The sequence below is a fragment of the Ornithodoros turicata genome, chromosome 1, assembly GCF_037126465.1.
Source record: "Ornithodoros turicata isolate Travis chromosome 1, ASM3712646v1, whole genome shotgun sequence".
Classification (NCBI taxonomy): Eukaryota; Metazoa; Arthropoda; class Arachnida; order Ixodida; family Argasidae; genus Ornithodoros; species Ornithodoros turicata.
In genome coordinates, this window is record NC_088201.1 from 204574486 (window position 1) to 204600108 (window position 25623).

Genomic DNA, 25623 nt, shown 5'->3' on the forward strand with positions numbered 1-25623 from the left:
TGCTGCCCTCTCGGAGATGACCTGGACAGAACGAGCCCCATAGAGATTACATTGAGGTGATTCCACCTTAAATGCCTTCCTCAGATTCGAGGGGTAAAAATCGGGCGTATTTTTAAATCTCTAATTCGGGGAGAAGTCGGGCGATAATTGTGCCTCCGGGTTTTATCGGGTGTTTTTGTTTCTCCTCTTGTCTATTCAGTCCTTTCCTAATCTCTCTTTTTTGCCCTGTTGTTTTTTGCAGGATCGTGACCTTCCAGCGGTAGTCCCCGAAGGCATAGACAGTGTTGACACACGAGTGTATTGCTGGGAATGTTAGTGACCCATGCTTACATATGTTACATACAACGACCTTTGTTCATCTTCAGTGAAAACGTCTCCTGACAATTTCATAGTGACTGGAATTCAGGGAGAAATCGGAACTCTAATTGTTCGGAGGTCATTTCGGGGGGGGGGGGGGGGGGGCAATAATCGGGTTGGAATTGGGTGTAACCCAGAAGAGTCACTCTCTACATACAGGCAGTCTTCAATCAGCATTGTAGCCAATGGCCATTGGGAACATGCGCAGCGCCACAAACGCATGGACTTTTCAGAGAGCATTGCATCTGACTTACTCTCAATGTTTGACTGGTTACACTCAGGGTTCTCCCCACGGTGGGCGGCAGTGGTTTTGCCACCCACCAGTCCAGCATTCCGCCCACCACTCGTAACAACCCGCCCACCACCCATTTGCGCCGTGGATCACGTGCTGACCACACATGGCTGGCACTGACGCCCGGCATTAGGCGCAAGGATATGTGCTCTCCGTCCACGAAACGGTGGTTGAGAGGGGAATGAGAGGGAAACAGTGAAAGAATGCACAAATGCGTCATCACTCTTTCTATCGTGACCTCTACCGTGTTCATAGCCATTTCCCCCGCATCTCCTTCGCTGTCCCTCGACTTTCCTGTCGTTGTCCCCGTTCTCGTGTACGCTATGCAACTGCGCCTCTGCGCATGAGAAAAGGCAGAAAAAGGAGGAGGAGAGCGAGCGCGGAGTCAGTAACCGGGAGAGGAGAGCTGCGCAGGAGCTCGTTAGCTGTCCGTTTCGTCACAGCCATCACGTGCCGGCATCCCGCATGGTTGTTTTGTCGTCCATGTTATGGCCATGAAACGAAAAGCGTCACAGGTGTCCCTGCTTCCTTTCTTCACATCGAAGGCAACGGGGCATGCGTCTTGCAACACGGACCAACGTGACTCTGAGCGTGAGGCAAAGACAGCATCAGCGAATGCGAACGCTGTGGACAACGTCGAAGCTACGCCAACAGCGAAGCGTCCCACGCTTCCGTGCACGCCGGACAGTGCCAATTCGAACCCTCGAATGCCGAGCTGTGGTACACCCAAGACTGGCGTCGGGAACAAGCAGTCATCGTCCTTCAGCGGATCATGGCTTTGTCACTATCCCTGGCTTATCTACAACGAAGCAAGAGGGGGACATGTTCTGCAAACTGTGCATAAAGTACGACAAGCGGTCCTTCGACAGATCCGTGTGGAACGAGGAACCATGCAAACGGATTTGGTCAGAGAGCATCCGCAAACACGAAGCGTGCAATTCCCACCGGGACTCTGTCGCGCTTGAGGCGCATAGCAAGGTGGCTACATCACCGCTTGAAATTCTGCGGCCGCCTGCCTCCCGGATCGCAATGAAACAAGCGTTCGCTAGCCTGTACCATTTCTGCAAAGACAGGATAGCGCACATCATGAATTATGAGCCTCTTCTAGATTTGCTCGCCATGCTGGGACTGGATGTCAAGGCACAGATAACAGCTGGAAGGAACGCTACCTACTGCAGTCAGAGGTCGATCCAGGAGATGGTAGCTTGCCTTTCGGGTGTCATCGAGGATGACATTCTACACGAACTTCGACAAAGCGAGCATTACGCCCTAATGTTTGACGAGACTACAGACTGCACCACTGTAGAACAGCTGGAATTCCACTGCAGGTACATATTCAATGGTGCACTGAAAGTGGAGTTTCTCTGCATGATTGATGTGCTGGGAAGCCTCGATTCACAGTTGAGTGACGAACGAGTACAGTTAAACCTCGATGTAACGAAGTCTCCATGCAACGAATTTCTCCATGTAGCGAAGTTTCCTGAAGCCCGCGTTTAGCTTCCATACGGTGCAGTGTATTCGGGTGACCCGTATAACGAAGGTACTTGACCCGAGCTCTCCATGTTACGAAACATCCCGCGCGGAGAACAAAGAACAAGAGCGCGCCTTTGTACCGCGAATACGACGCCTCTTATCATCCAAGGCCAAAAGCAGAGGAGGAAAGGGCACTGCACTCTCTCCTGCTTCCCCGTCTCCGCTCTCCCATCTTCCCCACGTGCATTCTTTCTTCTGGTGTGACTTACTCCACGTCGTAAGATGGCTCCCGGAGACGCTAGCAACGTGCACAAGCGGAAGACGCTTTCAATGGACGCGAAGGTGGAAATCATCAACGCTGTGGCCAACGGTGAAAGGAAGAAGGATGTCGCTGCGAGGTATGGCATTCCAGCAAATTCGTTGTCTACGATTTTGAAATCCAAGGACAGCATCTTTGCGGCTGTTGCTTCGGGAACCAGCACTTCACGGAAGAGACTGAAGCTTGCAACGTATGAAGACGTAGACAAGGCAACCTTCACGTGGTTTATGGAGATGTTGGCGAAAGGGGTTCCGCTTACGGGAGCCATTGTGCAGCGTCAAGCTATAAATTTTGCGAACATGCTCGGCTCTGATAACTTTAAGGCTAGCAGCGGTTGGCTCGAAAAGTTCAAGAGGAGGCACGCGATAGTGTCAAGGGTTTTGTGTGGTGAGGCTGCGTCCGCTGACGCCTCGGGGGCCGCATCGTGGCTTGAAGAGCACCTGACTACTATCCTAGAAAAATACGCCCCGGAGCACGTCTACAACGCTGATGAAACAGCATTGTTTTATCAAATGCTTCCAAAGCGTACCCTCATGCTCAAGGGGGAGCGTTGCGAAGGCGGAAAACACAGCAAGCAACGCTTTTCTGTTTTGCTCTGTGTGAACATGGACGGAACAGACAAGCGTGCTCGTCTGGTTATAGGGAAAAGCAAAAACCCGCACTGCTTCAAAGGAAAAAGAATCCCGGTGAAGTATACTTCCAACACTAAAGCATGGATGTCTCGAGCGATCTTTCGGGAGTGGGTGACGGACTTCGACCGAGACATGGCTAAGAAAGGCAAGCATGTCTGTCTGTTGCTTGACAACTGCTCCGTGCATCACATTGAGGACGTGAGTCTCACGCACGTGGAAATCCGTTTCCTTCCCCCGAACTGCACTTCCCTTATCCAGCCCTTGGACCAAGGAATAATAAACAGTATGAAGTGTGGATACCGTGCGCGAGTCGTCGATAAACTCCTGTTGGACATTCGCCTTGAAAGGGAAACGAAAGTGAATGCGATCCAGGCCCTCGAGATGCTCGCAGTAGCGTGGCAGAGCGTGAAACGCGACGTAGTCGTCAATTCCTTCCGCAAGGCTGGATTCTACCACAGATTCAGTGAAGAAAATAGGGGCTCCGACGAGTTGGAAGAAAGCGAAGACACCGCGCCTGCCCTTGTGCACCAGTGGCAGGCACTGAGAGAAGGCGGCGGCGTACCCCTAGACATCGAGCTACATGACTTCCTGCCCGCAGATTCGTCCGCGGTGTGTACAGAGTTGCGGGATGAAGACATCGTCGCAGGCCTGCGGGGTACGGCAGATGACGGGAGCGACAACGGTGGCAGCGACACCGAGGAAGTGCTGTCCGTACCGACGGCACGCGAAGTGCTAGACGCTATAGATGTGCTACGTCGGTACGCGGGGTGCAAAGACAATCAAGAGGCAGCACTGGAGGCTCTGTCAACTTATGAAAGGAGCATTGTGCCGACGTTTTGCAGTGTCCAAAAAAAGCTCACAGACTTTTTCGCGAAAAAATAAAGTCATTTCCACAAGCGGTAAGCGACATTTCTTTGGCGATCTATATAACGAAGTTCTCCATGTAGCGAACTTTAACCATGGGTTTATCGACTTTGTTACATCGAGGTTTAACTGTAGTAGCTCTTAATGCCACCAACATTGCAACCACTGTTGAAAAGTTCATCATGGAAAAGGGTCTTGATTTCAACAGCCTTAGTGGCATTGGTACTGATGGTGCCCCTGTCATGACAGGAAAAAAGGGTGGATCAGTGAAACTGCTGACAGATATGCAAAGGACTGCAACATCTCTCCTGTGCTGTCAGGCTATTGGGATACACTGTGCAGCCCACAAGCTGAACCTGGCACCAAACCAGGCTGCTAAGGCAGTTGCTTATGTCGCCAAGTTCAAGGACCTCCTGCAGCAGCTGTACAACTTCTACGCTTCAAGTTCTGTGCGTACAGCTGGCCTCAGTGCAGTCCAGATAGTACTGGAAATGGAGCAACGGAAAGTTGAGGAGCCATCTGCTGCACGTTGGTTGAGTGTTGGAGGATCATGTGCAGCTGTGCGCAACAATTTTGCAGCAATCATAGCCAGCCTGTCACGAGAGGCAGAAGAAAGGAGCGACATCCAAGGCTGCAGGACTACTGAAGTTCATCTTGGAGGGGAAGTTTGTGGGCACACTGCTCATGGTGTGCGAGGTCCTGCCCTCTCTTGACAGGCTGTCACGAGCACTGCAGTCAAGGTCACTGCAGATGGATCTGCTTCAAGGAATGGTTAATTCAACAATCAGGACATTGGAGGCACAGAAAAATCACCAAACACTGGTCCAGGAATTTTGTGCTGCCCAGGATGTCCCAGTGAAAGTAACTCATGAGTCTGAAGCATGGCTACAGGCCACAAAAAGAGCATTTCTAGACAGGCTCATAGAAAATGTGAAGGACAGAGTTGAGGACCTTCCAACACTGGCTAGTTTTTCTCTCCTGCTAGCCAGAGCTGACTACCAACAAATGGTGTGTGGCAATGAGGTTGAAATTTGAGCTGCGCTTCAGACAGTGTGTTCCATGCTTGGAAAGTCTTATAGCAGCGACATGCTAGCAGAGTGGACAGGCTTTGCCAATTTTGTTCTGGAGTCTGAGAGGATGCAGAAGTTAGAGGCTGCAGAATTTCTGCTGTGTGTGGCAACAAACCTCAGGGAGCTGTATTCCTTAATGTCACATACAGCAGGTGCCTACCTAGTCCTGCCGCCGCACACAGCAGACTGTGAAAGGGACTTCTCTGCATTGAAGCTCATCAAAACACAGCTGCAAAATCGACTGAAGGAAGATTCCCTGGGCTGTCTGATACGAATTGCATGCGAGGGACCAGCAGTGAAAGACTTCCCGTATGACATAGTGGTGGAGAAATGGGCAAAGCTGAAAAACAGAAGGTTGAAAGTGTGATAGCTGAGTGCCAAAAGAGTGAATAAAGTTATCGTTGTACTTGCATGCAAACCACGCGTCCCATCTGTTTCTCTCTCCCCCTTCTCTTTCTCACCCGGTCGTCAAATGTCCACCACTCAGAATTTTCTGGGGAGAACCCTGGCTACACTGGATGGCACTACACACATGTTGAATAGCTGTTGGTTTCAATGGTTATTGAAGACTGCCCATGTGACAGCCTGGGTATACAGGGTGTCCCAGAAAACGTGTCATTGGATTATAATAAAAAAACTGCACCACCTAGAGCCATGTGGTCAATGGCATTTGTTCTTATTAGGTTTTTGCCGCCCCCTGACGTGAATGTCGTGTAATGTAAGCTTAATTATGTAAATTTTTTTGCTTAAGTCGGAAATTTGCCTAGTAAAGGTCACTTTTTTACCCCACCAATGTGAAGAGCGTGTCTAATTTACTCAAATTAATGATGACTGACGGGGACATTCAGGAGCTATCCCATCGGAAAAAATAGCCGAGTGTCGTGCTCTACAGAGGTCGCACAGAATAGCGCACGATGAATTTTTCAGCGCAATCTTTGTCAGTCCAGCGAAAGGAAGTTGGAAACCCAGCCCACCCCGGCATTGCAGAATGAGATAACACAGACATGGCTTATTGCGTCCGACTTTCACTGGGATAATGCTTTCCCTCTCCCAATTTTAGGAACTGTTACTTTTTCTACTATCACTCTGTGGGCTGACTTCGGAACCTCCTTTCTGAGAGCGATTGCGCTCAAAAAATCATCGCGCATAGTGGTCCGATGCTCCGAAAAACATGATATTCGGCTATTTTTTCCGATGGGATAGCTCGTGAATGTCACTGTGAATTATCATGAATTTTAGTGAATTCGGCACGTTCTTCATATTGGTGGGGTAAAAAAGTGATGTTTACTTGGCAAATTTCGGAGTTCAGTTCGCAAATATTTACATAATTCAACTTGGGGTACATGACATTCACATTAGGAGGCGGCAAACACCTAATAAAAACAAATGCCTTTGGCCGCATGATTCTAGGTGGCGCAGTTTTGTTATTATAATTCAACGACACGTTTCCTGGGACACCCTGAATAAATTCCCTCGACCATTTTGTACTTACCTTCTGCTGTTGAGTGACAGCTGTATCCCATCTGGTCCTGCTCTGTCAAGATTGCAGTATTGTAGGGCTCCGTCTTCACTTCTATGATTGGATCTTCATTCGAAGAGTCCTCTCGAGGTTCTTCTTTAACGCGACACGTCCCAGATGTCACTCCTGCAATAAAACAAAAAAAGGGAGAAGTAAGCCACGTGGCAAAGCTCATGCGACAGTTTACCTCCACACCTCTTTTTGAAGCTAGTCACGCTCTGCTGTCAAACTTATCTGCAAGACTTTATAACTTATAGCTAGGGAGTGACTTTTTCGGGTTAAACCCGATTCGACCCGATTCTTCCCTCCCAAATCGTCTTGCAACTAATTCGGGTCAAACCCGATTTCTCCCCGAATGCCATTCCGTAGCAATCGTCAACTGGCCATTCCAGCGAGAGGGTGAAAAGCAGCCCCATGTGTTATACCTATACATGTCAAGAATTGAGTCACTGAAGATCCAAACCAACTCGGTAACTTCCCGGAAAGACATTCAGGTCACTGTGTGTCCCATTCTACCACGGATTACCCCAAGTGGGCTGCTCACAGAATGCTAGAGTGACAAAGCAAGTGGTATCCTAGTTCTCCCCTATGACGTCAACAACCGTACACTGCGCTGGCAGTTGAGATTTGTCTTTGCTGGCATCTAGTCGGTTTCGTAACGGGACGAAAACGGAAGAGCCCAGAGGACTGGTGCAAGGATCATGAAGACTTGGAAGTCGTCGCTGGGCATGCCAACCACACAAGACAAAGGGGAACATTCGCTGACATTGCAAGTACTGCAACGTGGTATTACCACATGATCCTGCACGAAAGCCAGGACAGGACAGGACAGGACAAAGGAACATTTGGTGTCGAGCCGGCACAAGAGGTTGAAGGCCGGTGCACTGGAAGAAATGGCGAGGAATGCGAACCAGCCTGCCGTGTTTGACGTGATGTTCAGACAACGGGAGAAGGACCAGCTCGGGAAGAGCACGGTGCACGATTTTGTTCGCGCTCTTGCATACGCTGGGGTAAGCGCGGAGCAGGCCGACGACCCATTGGGAGATTTCGTGAAGAAGTACTGCCCCGCAACAAAGACAATGCCATTATCAAACCAACCACGACGCAAGCACCTTCAAGATGTGTTTGACAAGGATTTTGCGGCGTTACGTGAAGACGTAGGACAGTCGAAAGTAAGTGTGATCGTTGATAAGTCTCCTGACGCAACCGGCGTTCCAACTGTGAACACCTTGTTATGTTACTATAGCAAAGAGAAGGGGGGCAAGCGCATTGTGCTAATTGATGTTGAACGGGTAAACGCTTGCAATAGCTTTACCGTTGGCACTGTTGTTACAAAAGCTCTGAAGAGTGTGGGCAAATCATGGAAAGATGTGATTGCTTTGGCATCGGATTCAGCCGAGTACGTGAAAAAAATGGTAAAAGATATCTGCGCCGCAGAGGGTACGTGTGTTTTGCACGTTAAAGACATACCTCACCTCATTCATGTCAGTGTAGATCGTGCTGTGTCTGCAGACTGTGTAGCAGACGTTAATTCCATCGTAATTACGTTTGGCACGCTGTCCAAGCATGCGAATAAGCTCTTGCAGGAGTACTACGAGGTTTGCATCGCAAATGGTACCGAAAGAGGCGATATTCGCAAGCCGCCTGCTGTAGTTCCGAGCGGGTGGTCAAGCTTCTACAATTCACTAGAGTGTGTTGTTGAAATGTGGGGATCTTTAACTGACCTGGTGCAAAACAATACAAGCAACAGCAAAGCGGCAAAGATAAACACTATACTTAGAGCCTGAAGTTTTCGGGAAATATTTTTTCCTAAATTCGGGGGGTAAAAATCGGATAAATAAACATGTGCACTAAATTCATGCGAATTCGGGTGAAAAAAACTTCCAGTACACCAAGTTTGGGGAGAAATCGGGCTCTATTACAAACGAACTGTACTGGTTTGGTACAAACGGTGATGTAACTGCATTTGCTGCCAAACGAATAAGCTATTGCATTCCTACAGACATCCCAGTAAAGGCAATTTGCTGGGTAAAAATCGGGTTTCACCCTAAAGTGTCAACCTTTAATTCGGGGTGCAAATTCGGAGAAGAATCGGGGTAAAACCCTAAAACTTCAGGCTCTAACTATACTTACTGGGCAAAGCCAGAAAGTTTTTGCAAAGGCTGTACTTATGCGGGATGCGCTTCGACAGTTAATGCAGATTCAAATTGAGCTCAAGAGCGGCAAGATTTTAGTGCCCCTTTACGAGCATCTTGTTTGTGTCAAGTTGCCGCAAATAATTTCTGATCTAATAAATCGGAGGAGTCACACAGCAAGCACTGCCTCGGCAATGCTTCCAAGGGCAGACAGGGAAGATGCAACAGGGCTGTCATGAGGAGTTCTGTGGTACACTCTGCAAAAAGTGGTGTAGTACTGTTGCACGAAACATAACAGCAGGCTCCAGTTTTCGACCAGATGCATTTCCTACAACAGGGATCTGTCCTTGATCCGTTCGAGAAATCGCTGGCACCGCAGCAGGTAGATTATTATCGTGATCTGTTTGACCTCGTTGTGGATGACCATACTTCTGTCTACAGTGAACTGAAACAGTATCTCTTGGAGGATGCGCCTCAGAACCACGACCTGTTGCTCACTACCTTTTTGGGAAGATGCGAGACAACTGTTACCCGCACTTGTCAGAGGCTTCCCTTACCATTCTGTGCATACCAAATGGGAGCTGCAACACTGAAAGAGCGTTTTCAAAGATGCGATATGTGCAGCGTTCGGAACACTCTCAAATGTCATCCGAGCTAGTCAAGATGCAAATGATGTTATATGTGAACGAAAATGTTTTGTAGATACCACTCGTGAATGCTGCCACCATTGTTATTGCTGTAAATGTTGCTGTCAACTTTTGTAAATATTACTATTTTGTAATATTTTTTCTCTGTCTATAATATCTCCATTTGTGAATGATGGAAATATTCTTATGTGCGTGTATAATAAATAGTGCGAAGCACAGCTCACCCGTGATGTGTGTTGCTGTAGTAAAGGAATGAATGTGGAAGAGATAAACGAACGAATCACAAATACCCGATAACACCCAACCGTACCACCACAGTGGCAATACCACCCGATTTCACCCCGAATTACAAGTTAGAAAATAGCACCCGATTTCCCCCCCCCCCCCCCCCGAATCTGGGAAAGGCGTTAAACCCGAAAAAGTCACTCCCTACTTATAGCCAGATGCATGACATCTTCCTAAGGCCACACTCACATGTGCCAGCTCTCTGCTCTGACTCAAACCAACCTCTCATGAGCAACTTCGAGACTGTGCCATACCTGCGTTCACACGTTACAACTCGGTAGCTCTGCCCACAAGCAACCGTACAGCAAATCTAATCCAAATTCAATCCAATCCAATTGATGGTCCGTTTTCATCGACTGCATTTTGCAAACCTAAGTCAGTTTGTTTTGCCAAAAGATAATCACAATCTTCACAAAAAAAAAAAAAAATCCCCCACCAATATCTAGCATTGCCACAAGGCCGGTATTATAGAAGCACAGCTGGTTATTTACGCGCTATGCTAGTTGCCGGAAGGAAGGTGATACCTGCAGCCTTTTGCCGGTATTTGTGGCTCAAGATCTTCCATGGGTGCTTTTACGGGGTTCTCTCTTCAACATTCCACTACAGCTTGAATAAATCTGGGGCACAGACCCAACTCCACAGTCACCAGTCGTTTTCTTTGTTACTCATGATTATTGTCATTGCTATTCATTAAGTCTCGTGTTCGGGAGGACAAGAGCACTGGTTGCGTCGAGCCAGCTGAAGAACTTGGGCCATGTACAGTAGAACCTCGACAATAGGATCACGGATGATACATCCCAGCCGGAACGCTTATTCTTCCCAAGTATTAAGTTCTGATTATACGAACGCATTATCTTGCCTTTACGGATGATACGAACGAGCCGAGGATGCGACAGAGGTTGTTCCACGGTGACACTAGAGCGCGAGAGTCGTGCTACTCCTTCTTTCGAAAAGGGAGGGAGATCCTCACCAAGGTCGATTTAGCCAGGTAGCGAAGGCGGGAAAAAAAAAAAAAAATCTGACCCGGCAACACTGTCATCTCCATGACTCGAGCGATCCCTGGGTGTTGGTAGCACCGGTACGACCGTAAACAAAAAATATTTACGACATGCGCATGGGTCTCGCATATACTAATAGTTTATCCATAATTTAAGTATGGGAAACGCTATCTGTTGCCCCACTAGTACACATATACGAAATCATCTACCACCAGAGTATGTTTTCGTATCCTGCTCCACCGCGCACGTGTAGCAGTAGGGCTCCTTTGTCCGTGCATTCTTGTATCCGTGCCGTGTGCCGGTGTATTGTTGTTGGATGATGTGGAGTTTGTACACTCTTTGGATTAAACACGAAGCGACGTTCACATCTCATGCTGTGGGCTAAGACTAACACGTGTGAACAGATTAGCGGTATACATTCCATGTAGCTGGACCCGCGAAACAAAGGTTTCATCATGGCAAGACCGGCCATGATAGCATGAGTGTTAGCGAATCAGCTGTGCACCAACGATGCCATGTTGTTTGCAACGGACCCATGATGACCACTGAGAGAAAAAAAAGGAGAGATATATCGAGCATTGGAGCGTATTGGAGCGATGTATCCACACGTCCAGCCACTACACATGCAAGTCAGCGAATATAATATATGCAATATTTTGTTCTATCTGCCCAAATCTTCTATACATCGGAGTGTTGCCCATAAACAATCGTACGGAACATTAGCTTCCTACGCCTAACCATGATTTATTTTAACTGCGTTTATTCTGAGAGCATGTATTTTTAACGAAAAAAGGTACAGATACACGGACTTCACGTAACAAAACAACAATTTACTTCAACAGACGTCTCGTCCCCCACACAGGAGACATCATCAGTGCGAGCACGCATGAGAGAATGTGTGTGCTCGAATGTGTGTTCTCTTGTGCGTGCTCGCACTGATGATATCTCCTGCATAGGGGACGAAACGTCTGTTGAAGTAAATTGTTGCTTTGTTACGTGAAGCTGGTGTATCTGTACCTTTTTTCGTTATGTCTTGTCCCGGCTTGTGGAACATTTTCACATGTATTTTTAAGTGGTTTATTTAAAAAAATTCATTCTGAGAGGGTGAAATTTTAAGCATGGATTTTTTAATGTGCTTTTTTTTTTGGAAAGATTTACCTCTGTGTGCAGATATCTAACGGTGTGGCATATCTGATCACCATTTTCCCCCAGTATTTTCCGCATATGCCGGTTTCAACGAAAGGGCCAACAGCGTCTCTGGAACAGCACCGCCCTGCCAATGCACAAGTAATGCGTAACAGGGGTGCATCCAACTTCGAGTGTACAGACTTTCCCCCGAGGCCACTGACCCGTAGATCCATAAAAAGCCCTTGCCCTTGTTGCGTGTTTCTCATCGATTGATGGGCGTATGGGTGTCTGAGCAAATTGTACTCCTCCATCAAGTTTCTGGCGTCCTCACTCACACATGAACCCACAACCTTGAGGTCAGTAAGTAAACACTAGCTAGCAACTGAGCCATCGTGGCCACTGGTCTGAGTGGCATGTTCACAAGATGTTACTAGCTTGAGCGTATACTGTAGAAGTGTTTTTTTTTTTGTGCAGAATTATTTTTCGCGTTTTTCGTGCATTCCTCCGAAATTGTGAATTCAAGTTCCCGCGAATAACTCTGGCCATGTGAGGGCGCAAATCTTGCGGTGCTCGACGCTACACTGTGACTACCTCAACATTTTTTATTCCATACAGCGTAGGCAGTTTAAGCAAGCCGCAGAAGATTGCTTTCATCCCATCAGGCAAGATGTAAAGAAATGAAAACTGATCACGATTTTGTTACTCCTACAAACGCATTGCACCAAACATCTATACCAACATTACCATGCAGCCGTAACATGCTTTTCCCCGCCATCTCACAACCAGCTTGTATGATAGTACGACATCCCAACCGAAGTGTTTGGTGCCCTGAGTGATAATGAATGAGAACCGCTAAAATGAATTGGATGACCTGCGCATGGCCAGTACTCTGGCCTTCTGAATGGTCGCTAAAGGCCATTGTGCAGGGCTTTTTCTTCCATGTCTGTGAGGAGAAGAAAAGGATTGACCTAGAACGTCGCCATCCCTGATGTCTTAGTACGTGCCAAAATATGCTCGAGTAGTAACTGCGGCACGATTGTCAAGAGCAAAGCCCTCCCGGAAACCTGTGTCGCGAGTTTAAGTCCTCGCGAATTACTCCTGAAATCAGCCTTGTTTGAAAACGCGAAAATATTTTCCACAAGGAAAAAAACACAGTTACAGTAGATTATACGAGGATTTTACCATCAGCATCACCTCCTGGTGAAGGCTCGTTGCACTGCTGTTGCTGTGTCTGGCCCTCTTCTGGTTGACATGGAACATCAGGTGGTTCCAATTTCACTCTCACGAGCTGACCACTGAACTCTGGAGAGAGCTGCATCTCTTGGAGGTGAGAATCCGAGGGGTCGATATGTGACAACTCGAGGACGCGGCTATGTTCTAATTCTTCCTTCATGGGGAGTCTGCAGTCACTGTCCCCTGTAAATTATGAGAAAGAGAAAATTGGATCCGGAAGTGAACGGTTGCTGCAGGCTCAAACAGAGGCGTGCATCGATTAAAGCGCCAACTCACTGTTCGTCAGAGGGCCAGCCCTGTCTTCAAGACGGAAGACTTGACAGAGAGGGATACCCTGTAGAGATTGTTTCTTAAGAAAGAAGCGCAGCGCTTTTTAGAAGGTAACCCCAAGACAAAGCAGAGACAACCACAAATTCTTACAGGTTACTCCCAGCATCAGCGGATAAACATAAACTGCACAACCCTTTTCTATCCTCTTTTTACTCCCTACTGGCTGTAGAACTCGTTTGCAAAAATGACGTCTGTACTGATCTCGTAGTGTTGTTACGAAAATTCTGTAAAGGCTAAAAATAAACACCCCCTATGAGGAGGTATTAAGTTTTGTCACGCCTCGCAGCACAGTAAAAGAAAAGAAGGAAAAAAAACAAAAAAAAAAAACAAGGAGGCAGTTAGGCAGCGAAACGGAAATAAAAAGAACAGTGGTTGTGAACAGGAATCCAAGGAATCTTGAATCCTTTCTTTAAAAAGCTATAAAAAGCCACGGGGAAGAAGTACTTCAACTGAAGAATGTTTTCAAGCAGAATTTGATATTTTTGTTTAATTAAAAACTAAGTGAATAATAGTTTACTTTCAGGAAAAAAATATATATTCGTATACTCATTCTTAAGTGTAGTTTATGCAAAGTTGTACGTAACGCGTTACTGGTAACTGTGTTACTAGTAATCAATTACTTTTTTGAGTCATCCCGATCAAACCTTTAGTCTTCTTAAGGTACATTGACGACATTTTCATCGTATGGTCGGGTGATGAACCATCCTTAATTGCGTTTTTCGAGCACTTGAACTCCGTACATCAGGCCATCAAGTTCACTAGAAACTTTTCTCAAGCATCAGTGAATTTTCTAGACGTGATTGTCTCTATACAGTCTGGTAAGCTGGTAACGAGCCTGTACAAGAAACCCACTGGCAAACGCCAGTACCTTCATTTTGACAGCCACCATCCTAATACTCAGAAAAGAAACATCCCATTTGGTCAATTCACACGTCTAAAACGGATATGCTGTAACACAGAAGATGTTGAGGCATGCGCTGAAGAAATGTCTAACGATTTTAGAAAACGAAATTACCCTCCCAACCTTTTAAACAATTTGCTCTCTCCAAGTGCAAATCTCTAGATCGGGATAAATTATTTTCACATGGACCGCGCAGCAACAAAATCCCTTATCCATTGTTACCGCCTATAACGTAGCACTCAATGGCGGAGGGTACATCTTCACCCGCCATCTCAACATACTTCACAGCGACGAAAGACTTTAATAATCTTTCCTGCTCCCCCAATATCACATTCCGCCGATCACGTAACATCCGTAATTTACTAGCTTCATCCCGTCTATCCTGACCAAATCCTGGTTGTTCCCCTTGTGGTAACAAACGCTGCCAAACGTGTCATTTCATTAGTTCATGTACATTTATCTTGAGCACCTCAAATTCTTTTACTTTCGAAATCCGACAGGGGGTCGCACTGCAACTCTTTTAACATTTGTTACCTTATTATGCGCACTAAATGCTGCATTCAGTATATCGGAGAAACCTCGAACACAATGAGGGAAAGGTTTTACGGCCATAAGTCCAATATTGTTAATAACCATACTACACCCATCTCTACACATGTTAACTTCCCTGGACACGCTTTCGATACAGACATCAAAATCGTTATCCTTGAATCGGGTTATAACAGTGACATGAAGCACAAAAATCGCGAATCCTTTTTAATCGCAAAATTCCAGTCTCTGAAGCCGCACGGTTTGAACATCCACGCAGGCCAACTACAATTATTCAACCCGTAAATACAGTCGCCGACCGATTTTTCGGACATGCTCAATTATTCGGACTCGTTCGCGGAACGGCCGCGGGTCCCATAGAGTTGATGTATAAGAACGTCCAAAATTTCGGACGCCGTGCAGCCCAGTCGCTCGATATTTCGGACTCTGTTTGCCCGACCAGCGAATTTCTCTCTTGGGGTGACGGAAAATATTGGTATCGTCCGAAATTCGTATCAAAAGAAATCAACCAACTAAAATATTGAGGCAACAAAATATGCAGTGATGATCGTTCATTTTCCATTCCTCTGAGCAGAAGAGGTCTGTCCTAACGCTTTTGCGTCATCGTGCTGTCCGCCCGCAAGTCGCGCGACAGCGCTGTAAAGCGAGCTTCACCTAAAGAACGCGTGCGTTATGTGAAGCCAACTTGCAGATGTCGCTTCGGGAAATAGAAGCTGATGTTATCAGGCAGAGCTGGAAGCGCGTTAGGAAAACATCGACACAGTTTTCCAGCCTACAAGGGCTTAGTAAAGGTTATTTTGAAGTGAAATTCGTTTTTTCGGACTGCTTGCTTATTCGGACTTTTGCGCGATCCCCGCCGAGTCCGAAAACTCGGACGGCGACTGTATTATTTCTCGCATAAAATAAAATAAAATAATGAAAAAGCACACACACTGTAAAACAACTCAACATTTTTCTTTCCATATTCTCTTCGTTTGACTCTCTCCTGAGACCACCTCTGTCTTCACGTTCTCACTGTCCACTTGTCACCCTTGTACTCCGCACCTGGGTCCTCATTCCGTCGCCATAACCCCCCTTTTTATCCTTAATTCCTGGAACGTCACCTACATGCGTTCTCGTTTCATGTGTAAAAGCCTTTGGACTCACGTTATGTTGCGCTTCTGATACCCCTTCGTTTGTATTAATGTTCTTTTCATTTTTACCTGTATTTACCAGTGATGGCCACTAACTACTTCTACAGTAGTTTAACTATAACTGCTAACTACTTTGTGATTGAGTAGTTTAACTAGTAGTTCAACTACTTTTCGGGGAAGTAGTTAAAACTACTTTTTAACTACTGCAATGTAGTTTAACTACATCTATAACTACTTAACGCTGTCTACCAAAACCAATCCCTTGTACTGTTCTCGGACACCTAAACATGAATCACAAGCAATAATAAACTTTGGCTGAAGCCATTGCTACGATCGTGAAATACAAAGCTTGCGGTGGGATTCTTTCTGTACCTACGCGATAAACTAAGTTGCAAAATTCTTTCACAACAAATGAGGCTTCATTAGACAAGCATTAACAGTGAAGATTTAGTACACATGCACGACACAATTGCTCTGCAGGTCTGTTTTCTCATCAAACAAGCAGCTCAAGGTAAAAGTCGGAAGCACAATCGTGCCGTAAAGCTTGCGGCAAAATCGGAAGTAGTTGGCGCCTTCAGCAACCTAACTACTGTAGTTAGCTACTTAAAATAGTAGATTAACTAGTAGTTGCCACTAGATTTCTGCAAGTAGTTGATAACTACTTTTTAACTACAATCAGGTAGCTTAACTACATGTAGGTAACCACTGGCCATCACTGGTATTTACATCCTTTCCATCACCTTGTTACCCTCTCATACGAAAAACTCCTTCGTCAACTGCATATATGTTCCTGTACCATGTTCATATTTTTGTAACCCGAAGAAGTGCAGTCTCTTGCACGAAAGTCTCGTTACCATGTGTAAATAAATAAGTTGCTCCTACCGTCTAATATCACTCTTTGATCTACTCATCACCGGCAACTTGACATCGCCTATTTTTCTGTCGTCGTATCTTCTAATTTTTTTAATGTAATCAATTGATTTTGTGAGCAAGTAATTTTCCAAGTAATCTGATTACAATTCTCGGTAATCGATTACTGAGTAATCGATAACTTTTTTAACCTTCTGTCAGTAATGGCATTCCTTGTCAGCAAGCCGATCTGTTCTTCTACCACGAGTTCGACGGAAGCAATGACGCAGAGGTCACTGTCGTTTCTAGTCCACACATGTTTCATGCACACCACAGTGCTATGGTAATCCCTTACCTAGTGGAGCAACAGTAAAATAGGTGACTGTATTGATAAATTGTGCGGGCTGAACATAACGATAGTAACAAAACGAAGTGGATATTTCGACGCGAATGTTTCGATGTTGTTTTAAACGTGTGTATAAATCTGTAATTAACGCGTGTATGTATTTTGTATGTTGCTTTCAAATGTATTTGTAATTCCACTTATCGTGTACGTTGGTGTCTCATATTAGAATTTGCAACAAGAGCTTCATGGTTGCATTCACTGCAGGCTTGCTGGCTTTGCTATGGCACACAATTTAAAAGTAACTGGAATAGTGGCGTTTTAAATTTTTAATTGGCAACATATTACATTTTTGATGAAGTAATTTGTAATGGTAAAGAATTACTTTTCGCACAGTAGTAGCAGTAATTGTAATCAATTACTTTTCTCGAGTTACATGTACAACTCTGAATTTATGTCACAACATGTTCATCTGCTGCAGGAAATAACCACATAAACTTTCGGATTTCCACAAATCTGGGAAACAATAAAAAAAGTAAAACCGCATAAGTTTTCAACTTGTAACATAAGAGTTCTTGCCTATACTGTTTCAGTGTGAAGCAATATAAACAGACAAAGAAGGAAGCATCCACTGGCCAATCAGGATTTCTGCGCGCTCCTCATGTGCAAATAAAAAAAAAAAGAAAGACAAATAGCAAATGCGGTTGGCGGATTCAAAAGAATCGCTCTGCCGTTTTTTTGTGATAGGGATTCGGATTCCCGAATGGCTGCCTAGGATTCGAGGATTCCGTTGGCCCGTCCCTAGTCATAATGGAAACTGAAACAGAGGCAGTAACGGAAACTAAATTCCCCCGGATGCTACCCACCTCATCCTCTGGTTCCATGATCATGTCATGTCTGTTGTCTAGTGTTTAGCTCATAATGCTTTTTTTTTTTCGTGAGCTTGCAACCGTGTGTGCTTGGAGAGGTACCGTGAATTGCGTAGTACTCATTAAGAATACAAGAATAGTGCGACTGATAGCTATTGGGGAAGACAGCTTGGCAAACACACACACGAGAGTCGTTAAAGGTCAGCTATGCCGATATCCCAAATAGTCGAAACGGTTGTGATATTCTGAAAGCCCACATCCAGCTCTCCCTAAAATACACCTTCATTCTCTCAGTTCGGTACAGTACCATGTCAAAAAAATAGGTAATTCATTCCGAAACACACATGGGCGCAGCCATTTTTATGACGTAAATGCGCCCGAACGGGCATTGTGACGTGTACGCGCCTTCGTACTTGTCAGTGGATTTCAGCTACGGCTTCTCGCGGCTTCACGTCATGCTTCACGTATCTGTGCTTGAAGATGGCGGACAGCCGGGTTCCACCGTTCCGCGATAAGTAAACAGTGCAGCAGCTGCGAACTCATTCGCGAACCAACCTCTGTGCGATGTTGTGACTGGAATTCGTCGTTTGTGTTTTGTGAGCACGTACAATTTGTATCAAGTCGCGTCTGCGTTAGCCCCTTTACAGCACTTGCCCATTGTAGAGGCTGACGTTTCGACAGCCGTGTCAGCAAGAAAGTGCCGACAGCGTTTTATTACTGCAGGAAAATTGTGCTATGTATTTGAGAAACCGCATACTGCTATGGGACAAGTTTTACGTACGATTTATCAATGTGCAACAGCGTCCACGATGGTATGTAACGACGAAAGACGTAAAACGAAATACAAATCACATTTTAAACTTTTTGTGGGATTCTGTGCATTTTCCAGAAGCTTTCTTTGAATCACGCACTCCCATGTCACGCTGCGTTGTGTGGTACGCTACAAACTACTGTATTTTATGTCTAACATCTGGATATTGTTTGTAATGAACACCGTCGCACAAAAACATGCACACGAAAGCTCCAGTAGCCATGTGGTTGCACACTATGCAGACGCAAAAGAAGTACCAGAGCACATATTGCCACTTAGAAATGTGGTGTCTGAAGAGTTAGGGCATAGCATAGATCCTAGAAGTCAGGTGCACCTTATCCTTCTGTAGAGTGCTCTTTCAATTCACAACTCAGCCCATGGGGTGTAAAAGTATTAAAGGCAGTTATGTGACTTGTCGTCGTGGGTGACATCACTGGCCAGCCTCGGGATTAATTCCGTGCTCAGGAATTATTGTACAAAGCACTTTGTATGTAGGACGTGATAAGCAATATGTAAGTTGCAACCTTGTCTGCAGCATTCTCGATTGCCTCTTACCTTTACAGTTCGAGACACGTTATCAAACCATTTGCAAAGGGCACTCTTACAGGGGCCGTGTAACTTGAGTTTTTAGTATAAAATTTATAAAAATATAAGTATACAATATGTAATATGAAATTTATATAAAATCAAAAATAACATTTATAGAAAGAATTTATAAAAAATAAATAAAAAGGCTTCATGGAAGCAATCCGTTAGCATACCCATTGCACATGAAGCACAATTATATATTCTTGGGCATCATCTAATTAATCTTCTCAACCATATGTGTGGCTGCATACGAAATTTTTTATGCGCATCCTCTACCTTCCTATTCCTACATGTGCACACGAATAACAGTGCATATATGTGAAGTGGCAAAAAGCAACGCTAGACTCTACCATCATTGTGCTCCTTTAACTTTTCCACATTTATGTCTGGTGAACAGGGAATATCTCACTAGAAAAGAAGACATTTGTGCATTGTTTGGGAAGCAAATAAATATATTTATTTACATTTTCCATAAATCAACAAAGTTGTGACCTGGTGCAAATATTAATGTCAACAAGTAAAGTACTTACAAATTATTCCTATGTGCTCAAATGCAGATATGACAATTCTGTTTTTGTACCTCAGCACAGTACAGTTTCAAAATTAACAAACTGCACAGCATCAGCAATCTTAAAGTATCTGAAGAGGGTAATCACATAAAGCTCCAATAATAGACTGTGCAAACAAAGCTAAAAAAAACAAAGTACTTAAGAAAAATCTGATTAATCGGTTGCCGTTGTGATATGTACTACTATGCACAATTCATGAATGGAACATGTTACCTCATTGCATTGCCTCCATGTGAGCATTAGAACAGGCAGCTTTTTAGGTCGCTCTTTCCGTGTTTTTCTATTGTCTTTTTTTGTTTTCTGTTTTTGCATTAGCAAGCATGGCCATAGTGAATCACAAGCAACCAAGGACAGGATGAGACATCTACAATGCGACTGCTAGCTCTAAACTGATATATTTATTAGCAGACTCTGGAATATACACACATATGCTGCTAAGAAAATGACAATTTAACCAATAGAATAACAGACAAGAAAAAGGTTATATATCTTCCCCTCTCCTCATTCTATTTCACAGGCAGCCCTAGTATCATTCTGAGTGTGTCCGTGCGTTCCCTTTGAAATAATGTATCTCTGACAGAAGCAAATCCAACAGCGGACTGCTTACGGATGCAACTATCTTTGATTTCTCTAACCACTTGTTATTTAACCGCTGTCTTGAGCTGTGTGTTCTGGAAATTTAGGCAGCATCCAGAGTCCCTGCAATGTGTTGCCATGTTTCTCGAGGGCCTGTGTTTCACTATGGCTCTCAGATACAAACTACAGCATTTCAACACAGTAGAAAACACAGATTTGTAAATAGCATCTGTTGATTGCACTGTACATACCCCCCACATAAAGGATCATAGTGGATACTACATCTTGTGCGATAATGTCAGGAGCACAAAAAATATAGATTTTAAACCACTCTTACGTCGTAGTAGTAGTATTTGTGCGAAGCTGCGCAATTCCTGTCCTGCAAATAATTTAAACCATATGTTTCATCTGCCAGCGTGATGATCCCCTGAAAAGCAATTCACACTTGGCGGGAACTACCGGTTCTGAAACCTATCCCTGACATGTGTAGCCATCAGGGAGGAAACCCAAGGGCTGCGGTGGAAAAGACAAACACACACGGGCTATGTTCTCTCTGTGTATCAGCTGCTCTGGCTAGGTTTCTACTCACGCTTAATGGCCTGTATCAGTAATGCATGAAGACCACTGCTAAGTTGTGTTGAGAAACACCATTTATGTTTGCCATGTCTAAATGAAACGTACCTGACCTGATCCAAATTAACCGTTCTGAGTCTGGAACACAAAAAAAAAAAAACGCAACACACGCCACAACATTAACAGATAGCAAATGAGCTGTAGCGAGCTCCACCTTGGGACAAAGTCAACAAGTAATTCACCAAAAGTCAATGAGCGCCTGAAATGTAACATCTCCAGTGGCGTAGCCCGACCTCAAAGGTAGGGGGGGCTCGATACGAAACCCCCCCCCCCCGCTGATCCTGTGTCGACAACACACACATACTTGTGCACACTTCAAACTGAGGATTAAAAAAGGGAACGAAAATAGTTGATTTAGACGTTCACAGTACGATTACATGTATAGGCTGTCATGACCAATGAAGTGGTGTCACAAGATTGGAAGTATTTTGAAAAGCTCATACTTTGAAAACCATTCAAGAATGCTTCTTAGATAGACGCCATGAACTGCAAGAACTTTTGCGATAGTCACACTGGTCCCCCCCCCCCCCCCCCCCTATATTATGTTCTCGGATTTGCACGATTTGTGTGGGTCGGTCCGTGGCAGGTAGGGGGGGCTCGAGACCCCCTAGCCCCCTCGTGGCTACACCACTGAACATCTCTGACTGGTAGCAGGATGGCCCACGTTCAATTCCTGGTGCTAGCACTGACTGGCTTTTTCATGAATTATTTGTTGGAAGTTTCGATGTGCTTGAGAACCATTCGTCAACCATTGTATCCTCATGAGGTGATGAGGGTTTGTCATCCCAAAGAGACTCCCTTTCTGGCATGTGTCCTTATGGATGCTCATCACTGCAGAAAAAAAGAAAGAAAGAAAGGAAAAGCATTTAATGACAAGAAATGGATAGTCGCATTTACTGCATAATGATTGTGCACAACAGAAAGAATACTTTTGCACAGAAAGCTGTACTTCTTGATGTCTAACATAAAGTGACAAAATTCCAGAATATATGACATGTTGTAAGGTAGAGAATAAGTAGAGTTATTGAGTTGTCGAGTTGAGTTGAGGGGGCAGTTGTACCCCCTTTTTATTTTATTATATATGATTATATAATTATCTTTATGTCTCTCTCTCTACATTACATGTCTCTACATGTCTGCCTCACTCTCTACATTACAACATGTTTTATATATTCTGGGATTTTGTAACTTCATGTCAGACATTGACAAGAGCAGCCTTGTGCACGAAAGTCTCGTCTCATTAAAATTTAGATGCTCTCAACAGTCTTCTTTCTGTTGTGAATCTCTATCGCAGCATACCTGCACATTGCTGTTCTACGTACTGTGACTTTGCAGTAAGAGTATGGACTTTGGGTAAAAAGACTACACAGCACTGCTCAGGTATTTTTGCCTATCGAACAGTATGTATGTATGCAGTATGCACACAGTATTTGTGCACCGGACCCACTAAAAATGTAGTGAATGTGGCATTGCCCACGGTAATGCACCAAGTTGAACACAATTATTGTAGAATCCAGGTATTTTAGCTTACATGTCAAGCCAGTACCACACCAGTATCCAGTGTGAAGTTGTGACAAATAAATAGTTTCCATTTTTCTTAGCTCTCAGAAAACAGACAGTGAATTAATAAGAGTAGACAATGTTAACATGAATTCTGGGCTATTCTTCAGTTGAAGATTCACAGATAGTAAAGGCACCTTCCTCAATGGACGTTGATGACACTGAAAATTCTAAAATGTTATCAGAGGCGACATCAGCTTTGGTGTGTCAAAGGATTGTATGTCCAACAGTAATCCAGCTAACAGTAACAAAAATGTGCAAAAGACAAATTAACTGAACTAATGTAACATACCTTCTATATCAGACACTAAAGCTTGTAACACCCCATCCACAGGAACCAGTGTCCAGACAGCAAAAGTGCTTGAACTGGGAGATAGCAGCTAATCGGAATGGCGATCTTTGTTTTCCACCCTGGAACCACAGGTTGTAACTTTGAGGGCAGATTTAAAAGTGGTGTCAAAATGTCTGCATGCGAGTGCACATGAAAAGTTGAACATAGATGAATACTCAAATTATAACATCACATTGTCATACCTGTTGGTGGAGGTGGACTGCAACTAACGTGTCAGCAATTTCTTCATGACCAGATGCAAGCCAGATCATGCTTCATTTCCGCCTTCAGCGTGCGCCTGTGATAATTCAGAAGTTAGATTGTCAATAGTACTATTGTGTTGTTAATCGTGGTTATATCAGAGTAAGCGCAGTAGGACAGCTGCGCAATCGATTCATTAAGCTTGCTATTTTTTATATCTGAACCTCGACTTACCATTTTTTGCTCTCGTTTTTTGCCTTGATCCTCCGTGGTACGTTCAAAATGTTATGCGTCGGGCACCTCAGATTTTCATCAGACGATTTCGTGCCGAGATTCCAAATTGCCTCTGGAGTCGCGCGTAACCTATGATAACATTCGTGGACGAAATCCTTGCAGTGGAAATTAGCAGGCACCACTGTCAGCCAAGAGCTTCGCACTGCTTGGTCTTTTGGCAGCTTATAATAGGTAACACTTGAATGCACCGATGAATTGTTCTAACAGCGTAGCACTCTCGCATCTTCGACAACTTCGCCGTGGCATATTTACGATTCATATCGCTCCAGCCCATAAAAGGCAAGGTCAGAACAAGGAAGTGCACTTTCCCAACGACGCTGTGCCAAAAAAAAAACATTCACATGCTTTGTTTCCGGCTTAGCAACAACATAACAGCTGTTCGCTTATGTACGATGCACAGAGCACAGAGGAGGAAACGAAAGAAGCCAAGCAGCCAAGCCAAGAGTCCATGCCAAGCCAAAGACAGATAAACCGAGAGCAGTGACGTCGGTGCGCCCGTGCGCAGGGTTTGCCGACGGTCTGACGGCCGGGCGTGGGAACTAAAAAAACTGTTTTCTAAAAAACTACGAACAGTTGGAGCAAGATATTTCGCACACATATTCAGTGTTCGGTAATGAACACACAGCGCGAGTATCGCTCAGTTCTGCGGCACTTCAAAATCGGCATATCTGACCTTTAAAAGTCTTCCATGAAGGTGATGTTGCCGAGATACCAATACTACCTTCCTTACCCTATATGGACAGCCCTTCAAATTCTTTTCCGAAAATTCAGGTTATTTTCTGTCGGTTATTCGGATGTTTCTACGCAGAGTTATCAGAACTACAGCACCAGAGAACGCGTTAGCATGCACGCCTTAATGTTGATGGAGTCCTTTTTGCTTATATTCACGCAAAGGAAACCAGTCCTGATAGCGTTCCTTTCAAGGGCACATGTATTGAGGCTTCATTGTAGTTTCGAAAACTCACAAATAAGTTAGAACACCTGTTGCAACATTTATATATATACATGTATATTTAATTATATCCGCATGCCGATGTCACACGGCTTGATAGGAAACTCACTGCTTTCTAAAGATGAATCCTCGTTTTTCCCACTTGCTTGTGCACGGTGTCTGTGTCCTGTTCCTTGAGGTTGTTCGGTTTCGGGTGCTTATCCCCAATTGTTGTTCGTCCCAGACGACCCTGGAGAAGTATGTTAGCACTGAGCAAAAGATCTCATCAATAATAATAACAAAGAGTATGTAGATTTACGCTTTAAAACGATTAAAAAGAAAACGTGCCGGGAAGCAAAGGACGACGCAGCACAGCACACACGTTGATTTACGCGCGCCATGTCAGTCAGTCAACAGTGAAGATCCCCATGCTATCTCCATTGACAGAGCCCCACGTTGCTTTTGCCTCCAAGTGAACAGTAAAGGCTCCTTCTAAGTGACACTCGAAGCTACTTTGCCATTACTACAAGCGTACTAGAAGCTCGAAAGTTTTTGCCGTGCATGTTTACGTGCTTACTTACTTACCGCCATTGAAGAAAAGAGGGAGGAGTGGTGTCGATATCGTTGCATGAGTAAAAAAATGAATGAAATATAATGATACGCCTGAGAACAATAAAATTACTGTTTCTGTAACGTATCTTGAAGAATTTAATTTCCAATGTCATTGAACTCGTGTTAATTTTCATGTACGCAACAAAACAAAAACTTGGTGATCACTTGTTGATCTTTCATTGTTGATCACGGCCATGATCACGGCGGTAAACGTCGTCTGCTGCGGCGATGTACTGGATGAAATAGGTACAGCCTGGTAATTTAGGTGTTCCCTCCTGCATTTCACCTTCGCCGACCGTGTAAAAATGTGAACATCTTTGCATTGGTGTAGTCGTGTGCTCCGTTACGCATTCTGTTCCTGAACCCGTGCACGAGCTCTGTTACGACAAAGGGTAAGCGGCCTGTGTAGTACGGTTAATCCTAAAGTCCTAAATCTGAACCAAGAGGTACAGTAGTGACCCGATACTTATCTTGCATGGGACAGACTTACTTTGTCGGCAGGTATCCTTGAGTTCGATGAATTCATGTTACAAACAGGCCACCTGGCTCTACGTCAACTCGGAGAAAGACGGCGCCTCTTAGAAGGTCCGT

At 44.8% G+C, this 25623-nt stretch overlaps 1 protein-coding gene across 4 annotated transcripts in view; it reads right to left on the minus strand.

The window, feature by feature from the left end:
* Positions 1-25621, minus strand: part of LOC135378985 (zinc finger protein 431-like) — a 102819-nt gene extending 77198 nt beyond the window's left edge. Inside the window, exons 1-5 of one of the 4 annotated variants that reach the window (XM_064612195.1) lie at positions 25523-25621; positions 24551-24670; positions 13229-13286; positions 12902-13135; positions 6500-6652 (exon numbers count right to left, since the gene is read on the minus strand). In XM_064612195.1, coding sequence (XP_064468265.1) covers positions 6500-6652; positions 12902-13112 — 364 coding nt within the window. In that variant the 5' untranslated portion in view covers positions 13113-13135; positions 13229-13286; positions 24551-24670; positions 25523-25621. The other 3 variants (XM_064612196.1, XM_064612193.1, XM_064612194.1) reach the window with 3 other exon arrangements.
* Between the last annotated feature and the right edge of the window lie 2 nt (positions 25622-25623).